General features: G+C 36.2%; 1 protein-coding gene across 1 annotated transcript in view; it reads right to left on the bottom strand.

Annotated features, from left to right (window-relative positions):
* Nucleotides 1-14,662, bottom strand: part of LOC149251672 (uncharacterized) — a 209,048-nt gene that overhangs the window by 161,478 nt on the left and 32,908 nt on the right. The window contains exon 2 of the mRNA XM_089453963.1: nucleotides 11,309-11,404. Within this exon, the coding sequence (XP_089310089.1) occupies nucleotides 11,309-11,404 (96 nt within the window). The remainder of the gene's footprint in view (nucleotides 1-11,308; nucleotides 11,405-14,662) is intronic.

Below are 14,662 nucleotides of genomic sequence, written 5' to 3'. Positions count from 1 at the left end.
AAGCTTCTTTAGGGAAGAGGAGGCCCAAGTGGCTTCAAGACACCTTGAAGTAAGCGGAGCCCGTTGGTCTTCCGAAGAGGGTGAACAAGGAGAGTGTGCCACCTTAGCGGTTTTGCAATTATGTAGCCAAGGCTACCAGCATTGTTGACTTTGAGCCTACTAGCTATGAGGAGGCCGCCAGCCAGGAGATATGGAGAGAGGCTATGGTGGAGGAGTATGCCTCTATCATTAAGAACAATGTCTGGGAAGTAGTGCCTAGGCCTGAGGGCAAGTCAGTTGTGACTTCCAGGTGGCTCTACAAGATCAAGCATGTTGCAAATGGTAACATTGAGAAGTTCAAGGCGAGGTTTGTGGCTAGAGCATTCTCACAGATAGAGGGAGTTGACTATGACAAGACCTTCGCTCTCGTAGCTCGGTACACTTCTATCTGGTCCCTTATTTCTATTGCTGCAGAAATGGGTTGGAAAATCCATCAGATGGATGTGAAGACCGCATTTCTGAACGGAGTTATAGAGGAGGAGGTGTATGTTGAGCAGCCAGAGGGCTTTGAGGTACTTGGGCGGGAGACCCATGTATGCCGATTGAGGCAAGCACTCTACGAACTTAAGCAAGCTCTGAGAGCTCAGTATTCGAGGATTGATACTTACTTACAGCATATGGGTTTCACGAAGAGTGATGCAGATCCGAACCTATACTACATTGTTGTAGGGGATGGTCCGCTCATTCTTGTGTTGTGTGTTGATGACTTGTTCATTATTGGGGCAAAGAGACTGATTAGTGGTTGCAAGGAGGATCTTGCTATGGAGTTCAAGATGAAGGACATTGGGTTGATGCATTACTTTTTGGGGCTTGAGGTGTGGCGGGAGGAGGGGCATATCTTTCTGGGGCAGGGGCAATATGTTGTGGATGTGTTGAGCAAATTTCACATGGCAAACTATAGACCCATGTTTATACCTATGATCACCAATTGGAAGAAGCTTCATGCTTCAAATTCTAGTTTGGTGGATCCCACATTGTATAGGCAGCTTATTGGATCCTTGATGTATCTAGTCAACGCTAGGCCAGATATATGCTTTGCAGTGAACACACTTAGCCAATTCATGGTTGAGCCCAGGAGGGTGCATTGGGTAGCTGCAAAGCAAATTCTTCGCTACGTGCAAGGGACTGTTGATTATGGTCTGGACTATAGGCGGGGAGATGGAGTGAGGTTGGCAGGTTGCACACGATGCAGATTGGGCAAGCTGTCTTTCTGAAGGGAAAAGCACTTCAAGGTGTTGCTTCATATTGGGTTCAACAGTTGTGTTGTCATTCAGTCGAAAGCAAAAGTCAATTTCTTTGAGCTCTTCTGAGGCTGAGTATATGGTTGCTAGCTAGGCTAGTTGTAAGGCCATTTGGCTTCGCAAGTTGTTGTATGGCCTATTTGATTAGGAGTTGAGACCGATGGTTATTGACTATGATAGTCAAAGTTGCATTAAACTCACGGAGAATTCGGTGTTTCAAGACAGGTCAAAACACATTGACATCAAATATTATTTCATCAGAGGCTATGTTCAGAAGAGGGTAGTGAAGCTGGAGTATTTATCAACAGATGAGCAAGTGGTCGATGTTCTCACGAAGTCCTTGCCAAGAGGCAAGCATGTCCATTTCAGGGGCAAGATGGGTGTGGTGAGAAACACTTTCCTCAGTAATAGGGAGTGTTGATTTTTAATGTACCTTGGACAAGTGGTTTCCCTTGGGTTAGTCTCTACCTAGGGAAAAGTGTGCAAAATAATTCTTTTCCTAAGTGTGACTTTATAAGTGGTAAAGTCAATGTTAAATTATAAAGTGAAAAGTGACTTTAGACATAAAGTACAATGTGGGTACTTTATTTAATGGGTGAGTTAAAAAATAGAAAGTGAGAATTAAATGCACATTTATTCTCATCCCTTGATCTAAATGAATCTGAGACATTAGATCTTAGGGTTGCCCAAAAGTCATTTAGGGAAACAATAGGGGGAAAAGAAAAGAGAGACTGCATTCATTCTTCATTGGCAGATTGGAGAAAGGAGGCTGAAAGCTGGAGAAAAGTTTTGAAGGAGAAATTTGTTGCAGCGAGTTGAAGGAGTGATTTCTGGGCACGAAAATCGAGGCATAGAAAATAGCATAAGGTATAGTACGAACAGCGTTTAATGTTGTGAGCTACACGTCGTTCGAGAGAAGTTTTTGAGGAATATAAACAAAAAATCCATACAGTCTGTATAGCGGTACGGAAATCCGTACAGTCTATACGGAATCAGTACAGTACAGTCCCTACAGTCATATTTGTACAGTACATATTTTGAGCTCCAAGTGGGCATGGAAATCAAGGCAAAGTGGGCACAGTTTGCAAGGAGTTTTGGGCTGAAGAGATAAGTTGTATTTTCTTGTTTTGTTTTGTCTGCAAATGTATTTTTCCTGAACTTGAAAGATAAATAAATTTGAAGAACTCTCTGACAGGTTTTCCCCAGGGAATATTGAAGGGGTTTTGCCTGGGTCTAAGTTGACCAAAAATCTGTGTGTATTTTTATGTGTGTCGTTGGGCTGTTTATGTCCATATTTATTTTCAGCATGTGTTGACAGTCCTGTGTGTTTTAATCTGAAAATTTCATTTCCAGAATTCTATATGTTGAATGTATATTTATGGGAAAGGGCATTTAATTGAATAGCAGTGATAAGGTGAAATTAAAACTAGGTTGGGATCACTGTAAACATTTTAGTCATCAAATTTCAACATCAAAGGGAGAGGAGGGTGTGAAATAACTTTTGATATCACCCTTCTTTTTCATTTTACCCTTACCCTTTTCTTGAATAGACTCCAAAGAGGGAGGAACATAGCAAAAGGGGTTGGATGCATCAATGCAAGGGATAGATGAAGAGCCCTCATAATCAAAATTGGGGTTGGCAGCCATCATGTGTTTTATACTCCCCCCAATTTTAGCCTCTATCTCTTTTTGCCTAGCTTTTTCTTCCTCAAACTTCTCAAATTTTACTATCAACTCCTTCCTAATCTCCCCAATTTGTTTTGATGGTGCTACACATGGAGCAATTTTGCCTCTAATACGAACGAAGTGTTGTTTCAACCTATGAATGCCCCCTACACCTCCCTTAATTCTTCTATGACAAAATTTGCAATGCATTTGATTATCAATCATCTCAGCATATGCCCAAGCAGCATCTTTCATTCTAGGAGTCATTTTCTGATATTTGGACTTGGACATGAAAGGAAACAAATCTGAAAATGAAAAGAACTGAAAAAAACAACTCTTCAATGTTCATTTCTTTTACAAAAATTACTCTTTTCAATTTCCGGATTTGCAAAGAAGAAAACACACAAACAAAGGCAAATTTTAGAAGTGAAAAAAAATACCTCCAAACTCTAGCCTCCTCAATGCTGCTCCAACAAACTAACTCCTCAATGCTAATCCAATGGCTGCCCAAGAAGCTCCTCATTTTTGCTCCAATGATTGCCCAAGACCCCTCACTGCTGCTCAAAAACCAACTCCACAACTCTTCACAAATTCTCACACAAATTCAATGAGATAGCTGTGAGGAAATGTGAGGGGGTTGGGTAGCTTTTATAGGCTTGGGAGAGATTAGATGGGCTTCAGGAAAACCTAAAGCCAAATTCCCTCCAAAAAAATGTCGTTGGCCATGTTTGACCGGCTCGGCTGGTTTAAGTCAGACTCGGCAAAGTCAGTGGATCTATTACCGAACCGACTGAGTCGGTGACCGGTTCGGTGACAGACTGACCACCGAACCGGTTTTTGTACCGAGTCGGCCTGGCTAGGGGTCCGGCTCGATCAGCGCAGCTGATTCTGATTCGGTCCGGCTAATTTTTAAAACATTGTTATAGACCTGTAGGTAGAGTCATAACACCCTTGACAATATCCCAGAGATCTTTCTCTTTTAGTAAGAATGTAACCCTAACCTTTCATGCTAAAGAAATCGAGGCAGCATCCGATCTGTCCTCACACGAGAGACGTGCTTCCATATATGAGCTCTATTGCCCAAACTCCCAAATCAAAAAACTTCAAAAGTCTCACTCCGCTAATCCTTCCAAGTAATAGATTTACTACTACAAATCCCTAATAATCTCAATCAGAGATCAAGTTCTAATACCATGTGAAAATTTCAAACCCTAGGAGACCAATGTCCTTATGATCTCAATCAAACGAGTAGATTGTTGAATTTAATAAATGTTCAAATCAAATTTCAGACCACAACATCAATCACATAATATCTAGAACTTAGACAGCAAAAGCATACAAATTAATTTCCAACGCATATGTAATTAATCTTTCATATCAGCTTTTCATTCCTTCAAAAAACTCACAAGAAAACATCCACACACTATCCAAAAAACATGTTATAAATAAATACATAAGAAATAATGTAAAATAATGTAAATGATAATAATCATAAATAATGATTAGTTAACTAGTAATTAGGTTGAAGAGTCATGTCTAAATGAGACATGACTCTCCATGAAGAGACACCTGCTTGGTATATAAGCAAGCCTCTCACTCTCATTGTATCATCATTCTTATTCATATATTTAAAATACAATATTTATATCCTCAATGGATAACTTCATATTCCAAGTCCTCTAGAGTAATTAATCTGAAGAAGGAACTTTGTTCGCTTCATTTGGTATCAAAGCGGTTCAATCCTCTGGCTGCCTAACCACTGCACAGAACCAGGCTCTCTGATCCAGGCCTTTGGCCATCAGGGTTTCGTCAACATTGTTGCCGTTGAGATTGAAGCGTTTCGCTACACGTTTGGAATTTCTCCGTTGCTGATTTGCCAGTTGGCCTTTGGCCATTGAAAAAAATCATTAAAAAAAATATAAAATACAAAATTATATATTGAATTAAAAATTTAAAATATATATATATATATATATAAATATAAAGTATAAAAAAATAATATAGTAAAGAATATATATATTAAAAATAAGATAAAAAATTTATATAGCAAAAAATATATATTAAAATTTATATATTAAAAACCAAAACAAAACAAAAATCAAGTAAAAAGAAACGCACTTTACCTGGTCGGCACGAGTAACAAATGCCTAAGCTGCAGCTGCCTGAGCCACCGCAACTGGACGAGACAAACAGACACAGGACCTTAGCGGAACCTCTGCACGTCATCAGCCTTCAGCTGCTCTGGTAACTGCAACCATAAGATACCCAACACTCAAAGCCGCCGCCACCTCTACCGCCGCTCGACTGTCCGATTGGTCGCTTGATAGATATCGATGCAGCACTCCAAACACCACCGCACGACCCTTTAACCATTTTACTTGTTGGTTGTTGCCGCCATAGCCACTAGAACATTGTCATCGCTGACATTTAGCAATATTCATTGTAGATCCTTATCAATGTGCATTCGTCTACACCTGTAACTACGAACTACCGTGGGCACAAGTCAGGGGTTCAAATATTAAATAAGTTCCTCGACATTCTCAAGTGAATTTGGTGCAGCCGTTAAAGATTCCAGCTCGATAGTTGTCTACAAATCTGAATTCGAGAATTGTGTTATCAACCAGTGGGAAAGTCGTCGTCCACAATGGCCACATTCTGTATAGAGATTAATCTCGTTGTACATTTATCGACTGAGAAATTGTCATCAAATTGTTGTCGAGTAATCATTGTTGTGGGGAACTGAGAGGTCACATCATATAACAAAGAATCACGCCCTTCAAATACTAAATCGAAAAGTATACATACTAATTAGTGTTAATTAACTACAAATAATTACTCCAAAACATTAAATCTTGTGCAAATCGATACTATATAAGTCTCATAATAAAACCCCCACTCTAGGATAATGCTCCTTTGTCCTATACACCTTAAGTATTCCATTTGAAGTAAAAAATATATATATTAGGTGAAATTTAATAAGATAATACACCCTAAGGTTCCATTTGAGGTAATTAGAAATAATAAGGTTCCATTTGTTGTAATTAGAAGTAATAAAGGGTTATTATTAAACGTTAAATCTCATCAACGAATACAAAAGTAGTTCATTTGCCTCAAAAAAAAAGGAGTCTAATTCGAAAATAAAAGAAAGAAGATTCTCCTATAAAAGTATTCCAATTGTAACTTTTAAATTATTTACATTAAAAGGGTGTTATCCAAAGGAAAGAGATAATAGCCCACGGAGCTTTGGATTGACGGTGAATGGGTGCACTATTACGGCACTCCTTGTATATGTCACTGGTTCAAATCCCCCGTGGGTGCTTACCTACCAAAAAAAAAGAGATTAACATCGCCATTAATCTAAACATTGAAGTTAATTACATTAATATTAATTTGGCAAATCAACTATTAATTCTAAAGCCAAATATAGGGGAACAAGAGGATTTTTTTGGCAGAAAAGAATATGAAATTAATGATTTACAAGTGACAATTGATCATTATGAGTACGTATCTCAATTCTGTGTCATAACTATGCTTGACAAAGAGGTTGACATAATTCTCAGTCGACCTTGGTTCAAGGAATTAGGTACGTTCATTTTAAACACAGAAAACAAATTCTTGATGTTCCCTTACAAGAAGAAGATGGTCATGTTCCAAGACATGACAACGAAATCAAAATTGATAATGCCTTCAGTAAAAGATCTTAAGGATATTTCAAAATTAATTTTTCAAGAGAATCCAAAAATAGTATCGAAGAAGCAGAAAGAGCTTGAAGAAGTCATATCCAACAAAAATAAGGAAAATTCATGTTTAAAGGAGCATAATCAAAAGCTGCTTACACAAGTAAGAAAATGTAAAGCTAAGAAACACCAATTAGAACAAGAAAAGGAAATTTCTAAAAAGAAACTCAATGAAAATCTATTAGGAAAAGAAGAGGAAAGTTTATGCATAAAGAACCTTAACCGAAGCTTATTAGAACAAATCAAGTGTTTAAAAACTGAGAAGCTTGATAACCAAAATAAAGTCGACTCAGAAAATGAGGAACTTTTACGTCTCAGAAACCATAATCGAAGTCTACTCACTCAAATTAAAAAACTTAAGGATGATAGGAACTCATTGGAAAATAAGTTAGAAGAACTTATCACAAAAGAAATGTCGAAGTCGTCAGTCCAAGTTGAAGGTAAAGGAACGAATACCGATCCAGTGAATATCATAACTCAAGAAGAATGAAAACTAGTTGAAGAAAAGACGCACTTAGATGTTGCATTTCAGATGATAAACACCCCAAGTAAAGATTCAGTAACCAACTCAACAACATTGTCACCTAAAGTAAATAAAAAAAATAAAAAAAAATTCACACACTTAATAAGGGAAAATCAAACCAAAAAAGTTCACTATCGACATCCGAATCAGGGATCAAAATTGAACACATCAGAGCCCTTCAAAGGGTCTCTGGCATGTCAGAGAAGTAGGGAGAAAATTTTACCAGTCAAAAAAAATTTAAAAATTGATTTTTGTCATTTAAAAAAAAAATTGGAATAATATCTTAAAATTTTTTTAAAAGTGCTCTCAAATTGTCAACCTTCTTTTTAAATTTCATTTTTTCTGAAATTAGAATTTTAGGAATGTTGAATTTGTAAATTTATTTTCATGTTAAAACTTAAATCCCATTTGAGAAACTCCCATTTCAAAAACAACAGTTTCCTTTTGAGTTGTTTTTTCTAATTGTGCATATGATGCAAGTTCTTATTAATTATTATGTCACAATTACCTTTTGATACCATTACATTTGGCAATTTCTGAGTTGCTCTCATTTCAAAAACAACAGTTTCTTTTTGAGTTGTTTTTTCTAATTGTGCATATGATGGAAGTTCTTATTAATTATTATGTCATAATTACCCTTTGATACCATTACATTTGGTAGTTTCAATTGATAGCAACTAGATGTCAATATGGGCCATGTATTAGGTCTGTAATTTCACTGGGTTGTGCCTGAAGGCTGCCCAAAGCAAGGTTTGACGACGATTTAAGCTGGAGAGGAGCATAGATTCATCATTCAACAAACGCCTGTCAAGCAAGGTTTAAGCACGATTTATGCTTGGAGAGGAGAGCATTCAACAGGGTTCCTAACATACTGGATTTGATTTGTTTGCGGATTCCCAATTCCTGGTATGTTTTCATATTAAAAAAGGAAATACCAAAAACATATACACCTTTGTACACTCTTTTGTTGAATCCTCAACCTGTTTAGAATTTTACTGAATTTTTTCATTCATGCAATAAACTTAAATTTGATTGAGCTACTTGTATATTGGCTTGAACGTTCTAGTCGCAAAAATTTCCTACAAAATTAATCCTTATCTGAACTGGAGCAGGAATATAGGTCTCCTCTTTATCCATTAATGGTAAATGCATCCGATATATTAGTTGCGGCTCATATCAGATCTGCCTTATACGCAACATCCATGGGGTGGTTGTTCCACCATTCTCCTGTGAAAAAATAAAAAGAAATTTGAAAATAATTTACTGTTGTCAATTGAATTGCTCTTTTTTTTTATGCTTTTCATTATAGAAGTGCAACCTGAATATGTGCCCTTCTAAATGAAATTAAGACCTGCCCTTCAAATTTGATCACTGATCCGAATCATGAGAGTAGACAACTCAACCATGCTACATATCGGGACCATTCAAAATAGAAACAACAAACTGATGTTCCAGAGAAGAGTGATGTAACCTCAATCCAGTGACCAGTCCTATGATGACAAGTCGTTACAAAATACCAATGATTAGAATATTCCGCAGAAGATTAATCTAGAATGGTCTGATCCCTTCTCAGTGCGACAATTTTGTTTGTCAATTAGAAGATCATATGACTGTTCCGAGACGAAAAGACATTCGAACCCGAAGAAGAGATCAAGCCTTTTTCATCGACAAGCTTTGAGGACAAAGCTTTTTGAGAAGGAAGGCAATGTTATGAACAAATATATAGGAAATAATATAAAATAATGTAAATGATAATAAACATACATAATGATTAGTTAATTAGTAATTAGGTTGAAGAGTCATGTCTAAATGAAACATGACTCTCCATGAAGAGACACCTGCTTGGTATATAAGCAAGCCTCCCACTCTCATTGTATCATCATTCTTATTCATATATTTAAAATATAATATTTATATCCTCAATGGATAACTTCATATTTCAAGTCTTCTGGAGTAATTAATCTGAAGAAGGAACTTTGCTCGCTTCAAAACAACACTGCATGAATACCAAAAGAATTCTCTAAACTGATCTTGTACAACCAGTTGAAAAAAATCAGAAACAGTAAAAAACTGTTATACGACCTCCAGGACAACCTATACAGACTATCCATGTGAGATGTGATACTGTACATATGACTGTACTGATCTGTACGTCACAGTAGGTACAGCTGTACAAACTTTTGTATGGCTGTATGGAACTATTATACAGGATTGCATGCTGCTAGAAACATCTCTTTCCTCACTACCTGCTTTCTCTCCCTTTCTACAACTGTTCAATTGTGTTGAAAGCATCTACCTTGCCCTATTTTTATTTATTTAGTGCAGCCTCTATCTTTATCTTTTTAGCAGAGAATCAATTTTTAAGATTTCTCATCGTCTAAGTCATGCATGAGATAAAATTTTAGACTCAACTGCTAAATATAAGGCTACCACTTTCCTTTTACTAATGTGAATTACAAAATAAAATTACTTTTTCCAAGAATAGAATTACTTTTCAAAAATATCTCGATCTACTTCTCACATGTTCACATTAAACATGTGCAGAAGTTGCTGTCCAAGCTATAATTCTCACACTACGTTCATGTTCACCCATCACTTCACAAATCTGCATTGTAAATTTACCAAAATATAAGTATCCCTTGGTTGGTGAAACAAGATTCTCAGCTATTTCTTTTAGTTGTGAAAGAAGACAACTGAATTATGTTGCAAAAATTAATGTTTTAAGGATGAATGCACAGACTCCAAAATTTTTGAAAATAGTTATTTTCAAAATGAATGCAGTATACAAGGTTATTCAAGTTGGGAAGAAGCTACAAAGAATGTGTGTGATACCCTTATCCAATTCTAAGAACAATTTAATGGAGATAAAGCTCCATAGCATTTGTCTACAAGAAGCAAGAATGGAATAAAATAAGAAATCAAAAACAAAAATATGGAGTCTTAAAGATGAATGCAAGCATGTTCGCGAATTGTGGACAAAGTTCAATTTTTTTGCACCAGCCTTACTTCGAGTTAAATATCACTTAGATCATAAATTAGTAAGCAGGCCACAATGAGAATGAGGAGATTTAGGGAGGTTTATTTAAGTTTTGAAACAATAAGAAGCTCAGTTCCTAATGAAGTTTGGCTAAACTTGAGAAGACATCTCATTGTATGTAAACATCAACAGCTCTTATGGTGCAGATGGCGGAAGCTAATAGATTATGGTGTTGGTATTTGCGTGATGCTATTATTAATACATAAAGCAGATGGTTGCATCCAACTACTCTGGAAATATAATGGTGCTTCTCTTGAATTGGAGAAGCCTGCCATGCAGATATTCAGCTTATCTTAGGAAGCTTCATTATGTGAAATACATTGAAGGACATCTATCTCACCCACACTAGTAAGAGAGATCAAATGGGGATAAAAATGTGCAGATCTGCTCTCCACAGAAACTTTATAATGCTTGCAATTCCCTTCCAACTTAGTAAAGCAATTTTAAGTTGAGAAGTCCATTGAAAATTATGGATTAATAGATCGCTTCGATGATGGCCATGAACTGGACGCTGGTTGTAATGGTACTGACAATAGTGAACTAGATCATGTCGCTTTCACTGTTGCTTATAAAGATCCTTAAATCTTCATTTGTAATCATGATGATAGACAGCAAGTGCAGCTCAAGTCTGTCTCACATAAGTTTGGTCCATTTCTCAAGTGCATGCACCATTCTTGTCTTGTGATTTGCTAATGATATTCCTGATTCCAAAATAGATCGAATGATCTACTTTAGTGCCAGGTTTCTGAGACAAATTTGATATTTATAGCAAGACAGCATTTCGTTGTTTGCCAAAGGATATATAGCGATTATAAGAGACAGGTATTTACTATTAAAACCTTCTATAGACACTTCAAATATATGAATAACCCTGATTCCCAACATTCTGTTCACCTCAAGCCATTTTATGCCTGGTCAAGTTAGAGTGTAATAAATAAAATAAAAACTCGGAAATTAGAAAGGTGGAAGCAGTGATTAATCAACAAACATGCTTACCTATAAAATCAGTATAAATGTAGTCCAGTGCAGAGCATGGTTTGAAAGATAATAAAAAGACTAATCTTACCCCTCGCTGAATTCGAGACAGGACTTTTCCAATGTCAAGGTAGCCTTCTTCGCTAAATGCAGAACGCCACTTACGTTCACTGAGTGTTTTTCCAGCCTACATAATCAGTCATCAGTCATCAAAAAGTCATCTAACCGCGTAAGAACAAACTACAAATTAGAATTAAGGGCAGCATAAAATGGTAATTACTAGGTAATAGATCAATGTCCGCAGTTATCTAGTTTGTAGACTACTTATGGTCCCATAGAAACCATAAAAATGATGCACTCGGTCAATAATAAATTGTGAACAATTGTGAAAAACATTAAATCATAAGAAAACCAATCTCAGACATGATTCATCACCATTTAAGTTAGCTTTCAGGTTAATCATACACACTGTATCGTATAAATAACCCAATGGATTGCAACACCACTAAAAGTAACTTTCAATTCACAATCTCTAGCTACGTAAAATTTCAAAAGATGATATGTAAAATTTTGACCAGCCATTGCCTAAGATGCAGCATTTGATGTTTTGATATAAAAACTTGTTTTAAATGCAAAAGCCAAATATTTCAATACGTAATCAGTGCCTTTTATGGAGTCAAAGAGAAACAGAAAGAAACAGAAAACAATAGAAAGTGAATATGGCAGAAGATAATCTAAGGTCTATCACTCAAAGACTGTCAAGATTGAAATCAATGACACATGAAAGCTTAAAAAGATATGTTTCATACATAAAAAATCTGTGATACTCACAAAGAAAAACTCACTTTGTTATCAAAATTTGGAGGATGAACAAAGTTTTGACAAATTTGGACAGTGGTATTCCCAAGGTACAAATCAGCTCTGCTAAATGGGGCAAAAATATGTGAACCAGAAGAGAGATAATTTATCCACGTGTGAGAGCTTGAGAGAGAGAGAGGAAGAGAGCTAATTCATCCTTCTTTTCATCTTTGTTGTCCTTCTTGATCTTTGCTAAGATGCCCAGAACTTGTCTTCTTGAAAGAGTGTAAATTGGTGGTGGAAGAATGAGGTCAAGTTACCTTTATACAATGATTTTCCTTAGCCAAAGGGATGTGCCTTTTGTCTGGGCCGACTTGACTGGGAGGGAGGCCGACTTGCAACTTTTGGAGCCAAAAATTACAATCCAAAATTCAAATTTTCTTCTTTAAAAGGTTGCAATGGAACATTGACTAAAAATAAATTTTCTTTTGACTCTAGCATTTAAAATATGCTTTACAGTAAAAAATACAAGTACATCAAGTGACCAAATATACATTATGAAGACCAACCATAGTTACAAATTCAACAAGGTGTTTATGCAGTAGACAATAAATATTTAATCAATCAAGCCACCCAAAAACTATGGTCAAACCCGGTCTTCCCCTCCAAGTCAAGCCACCCAATTTGATCCAAAAATTTGCTCTGCCTTATTTGACCCAGAAATTCTGGCCTCCTTGCAGCTGCAAGTTGCCCTAGAATTTTGGCCCCTGCAGCCCAGAAAAACTGCAAACCAAGAGAGAGATACTACATCCACACGTATGAGTTGATGAAAGAGAGAAAGAGAACCAATTTGTCTTCCTCTTCATCTTATTTGTCCTTCCCTTCCTTCACTTGCTTTCCAAAAACTATCTTGTGAGAGAGATGTGAATTGCCCAATTGGAGGTTGAACTGTCTTTATATAGTGATCTGTCTTGGCTGAATGGGTGTGTATTCTGCCAGGGCCAACTTGACTTAGAGAGAGGCCAACTTAACAACTTTTGGAGCCAAAAATTACAATTCAAAAATTCAATTTTTCTTCTTTGAAAAGTCACAATGGACTTTGACTCAAAATAAATTTTCTTTTGACTCTAACATTTAAAATATGCTTTACAATGATAAATACAAGTACATCAAGTGACCAAATATACATTATGAAGATTGACCATAGTTACAAGTTCAACAAATGTTGTGTCAATGGACCAGCTAATCAATAGACCTCGTAATTTACTGACAAACCATTAATACCAAATAGTGAACTCTATAACAATTAGCACCCCCAAATGACTTTCATTAAGAAAGAACTGTAAATTAGCACCTGGATTTATAAGGTCAAATCAAGTGTTAATAGTGGATCCATCTAGATTACATTATCCCCTACGGAATGTTGAGAATCCCAAAATTGTCAATGAATCAAACTTGTAAGATAAATCTCTATAACATCAAGGCCTTCCATGGACTAGATTCAAATATATGAACGAAGTGACGCTAAGAATGCCCAAAGAAACTGCAACCTACAACCTATAATCCAGCCATGTACAAATTCTCCTGAGTGAATAAAAAGTCACTATCAACCATGGGTGAAACCATCTAGTCAAGGACTATTAAGGTCAATCCTTGCTAGACACGACGTATCCTACCACTAATGCCTATGGCCATGTACAAATTCTCCTGAGTGAATAAAAAGTCACTATCAACCATGGGTGAAACCATCTAGTCAAGGACTATTAAGGTCAATCCTTGCTAGACACGACGTATCCTACCACTAATGCCTATGGGCCCCAAGATATGAGTACAACCCTATCATTATGAATGAATGTTCTAATGCCAAACAATAATAGGAATTATCCATTCAAAGCCCAATGATAACGAACTTTGCTAAATGCAAGGTGGATAACTAATAAGGCTTGCAATCACTAAGACACTGAGCTTCTAAGAGCAAGATGTGTCATAGTTGATAGGGGAAGCCCACTAGAAGGAAAGTGATAATAAATCGCTCCAACAAGCACATATATGGATGTTACAAATAAGTAACTGATGTGATTGAAGTTCAAAGTATCGATCCTCAACATGAATCGACCTCTTCAAACTCAAACTAAATACATAACCAATGATACAAAAGACCAAGCATGAAACTTTGGATCCCAAACTATCCTTTTCTAACATGAAATAACTAAATGAGAAATATATCAGAATATGATTCATGATTTACTTGCAATAATTCAGTTTTTTTAGCCAACGCCAAGCAAAGACATGACTCAATAAATTGAAAACTCACAATCCAAATGGAAAACTAATGACCTATAAACACCCCTAAAACTCAACTTGACCCACATCAAAGCAAACACTGGGAAATAATTTAAAACTTCATATCAAAAAATGAACTTTGACTTGTAAAGAAAAGCACAAAGAATGGCTCAACCTACCTAATAGCTTAAAAAGGGAACAACTGAACTGACCTATCCTAATAATTTGAACTATCTTCTTTTCCTTTTATTTTTCTTTTTCTCTTTTTTTATGGCCTTGATGTCACTCATATGCTCAAATTCTCAAATTCACTCAAAAAAGAACCTGAACACTCATCATAATCAAATGACTAAAATAACAAATC

The sequence above is a fragment of the Pinus tabuliformis genome, chromosome 7 (genome assembly GCF_031772625.1).
Source record: "Pinus tabuliformis cultivar Carrire ecotype Pingquan chromosome 7, CPIR1, whole genome shotgun sequence".
NCBI lineage: Eukaryota > Viridiplantae > Streptophyta > Pinopsida > Pinales > Pinaceae > Pinus > Pinus tabuliformis.
The sequence above is the reverse complement of the archived record's forward strand: the minus strand, read 5'-3'. Positions and strand labels throughout refer to the sequence as shown.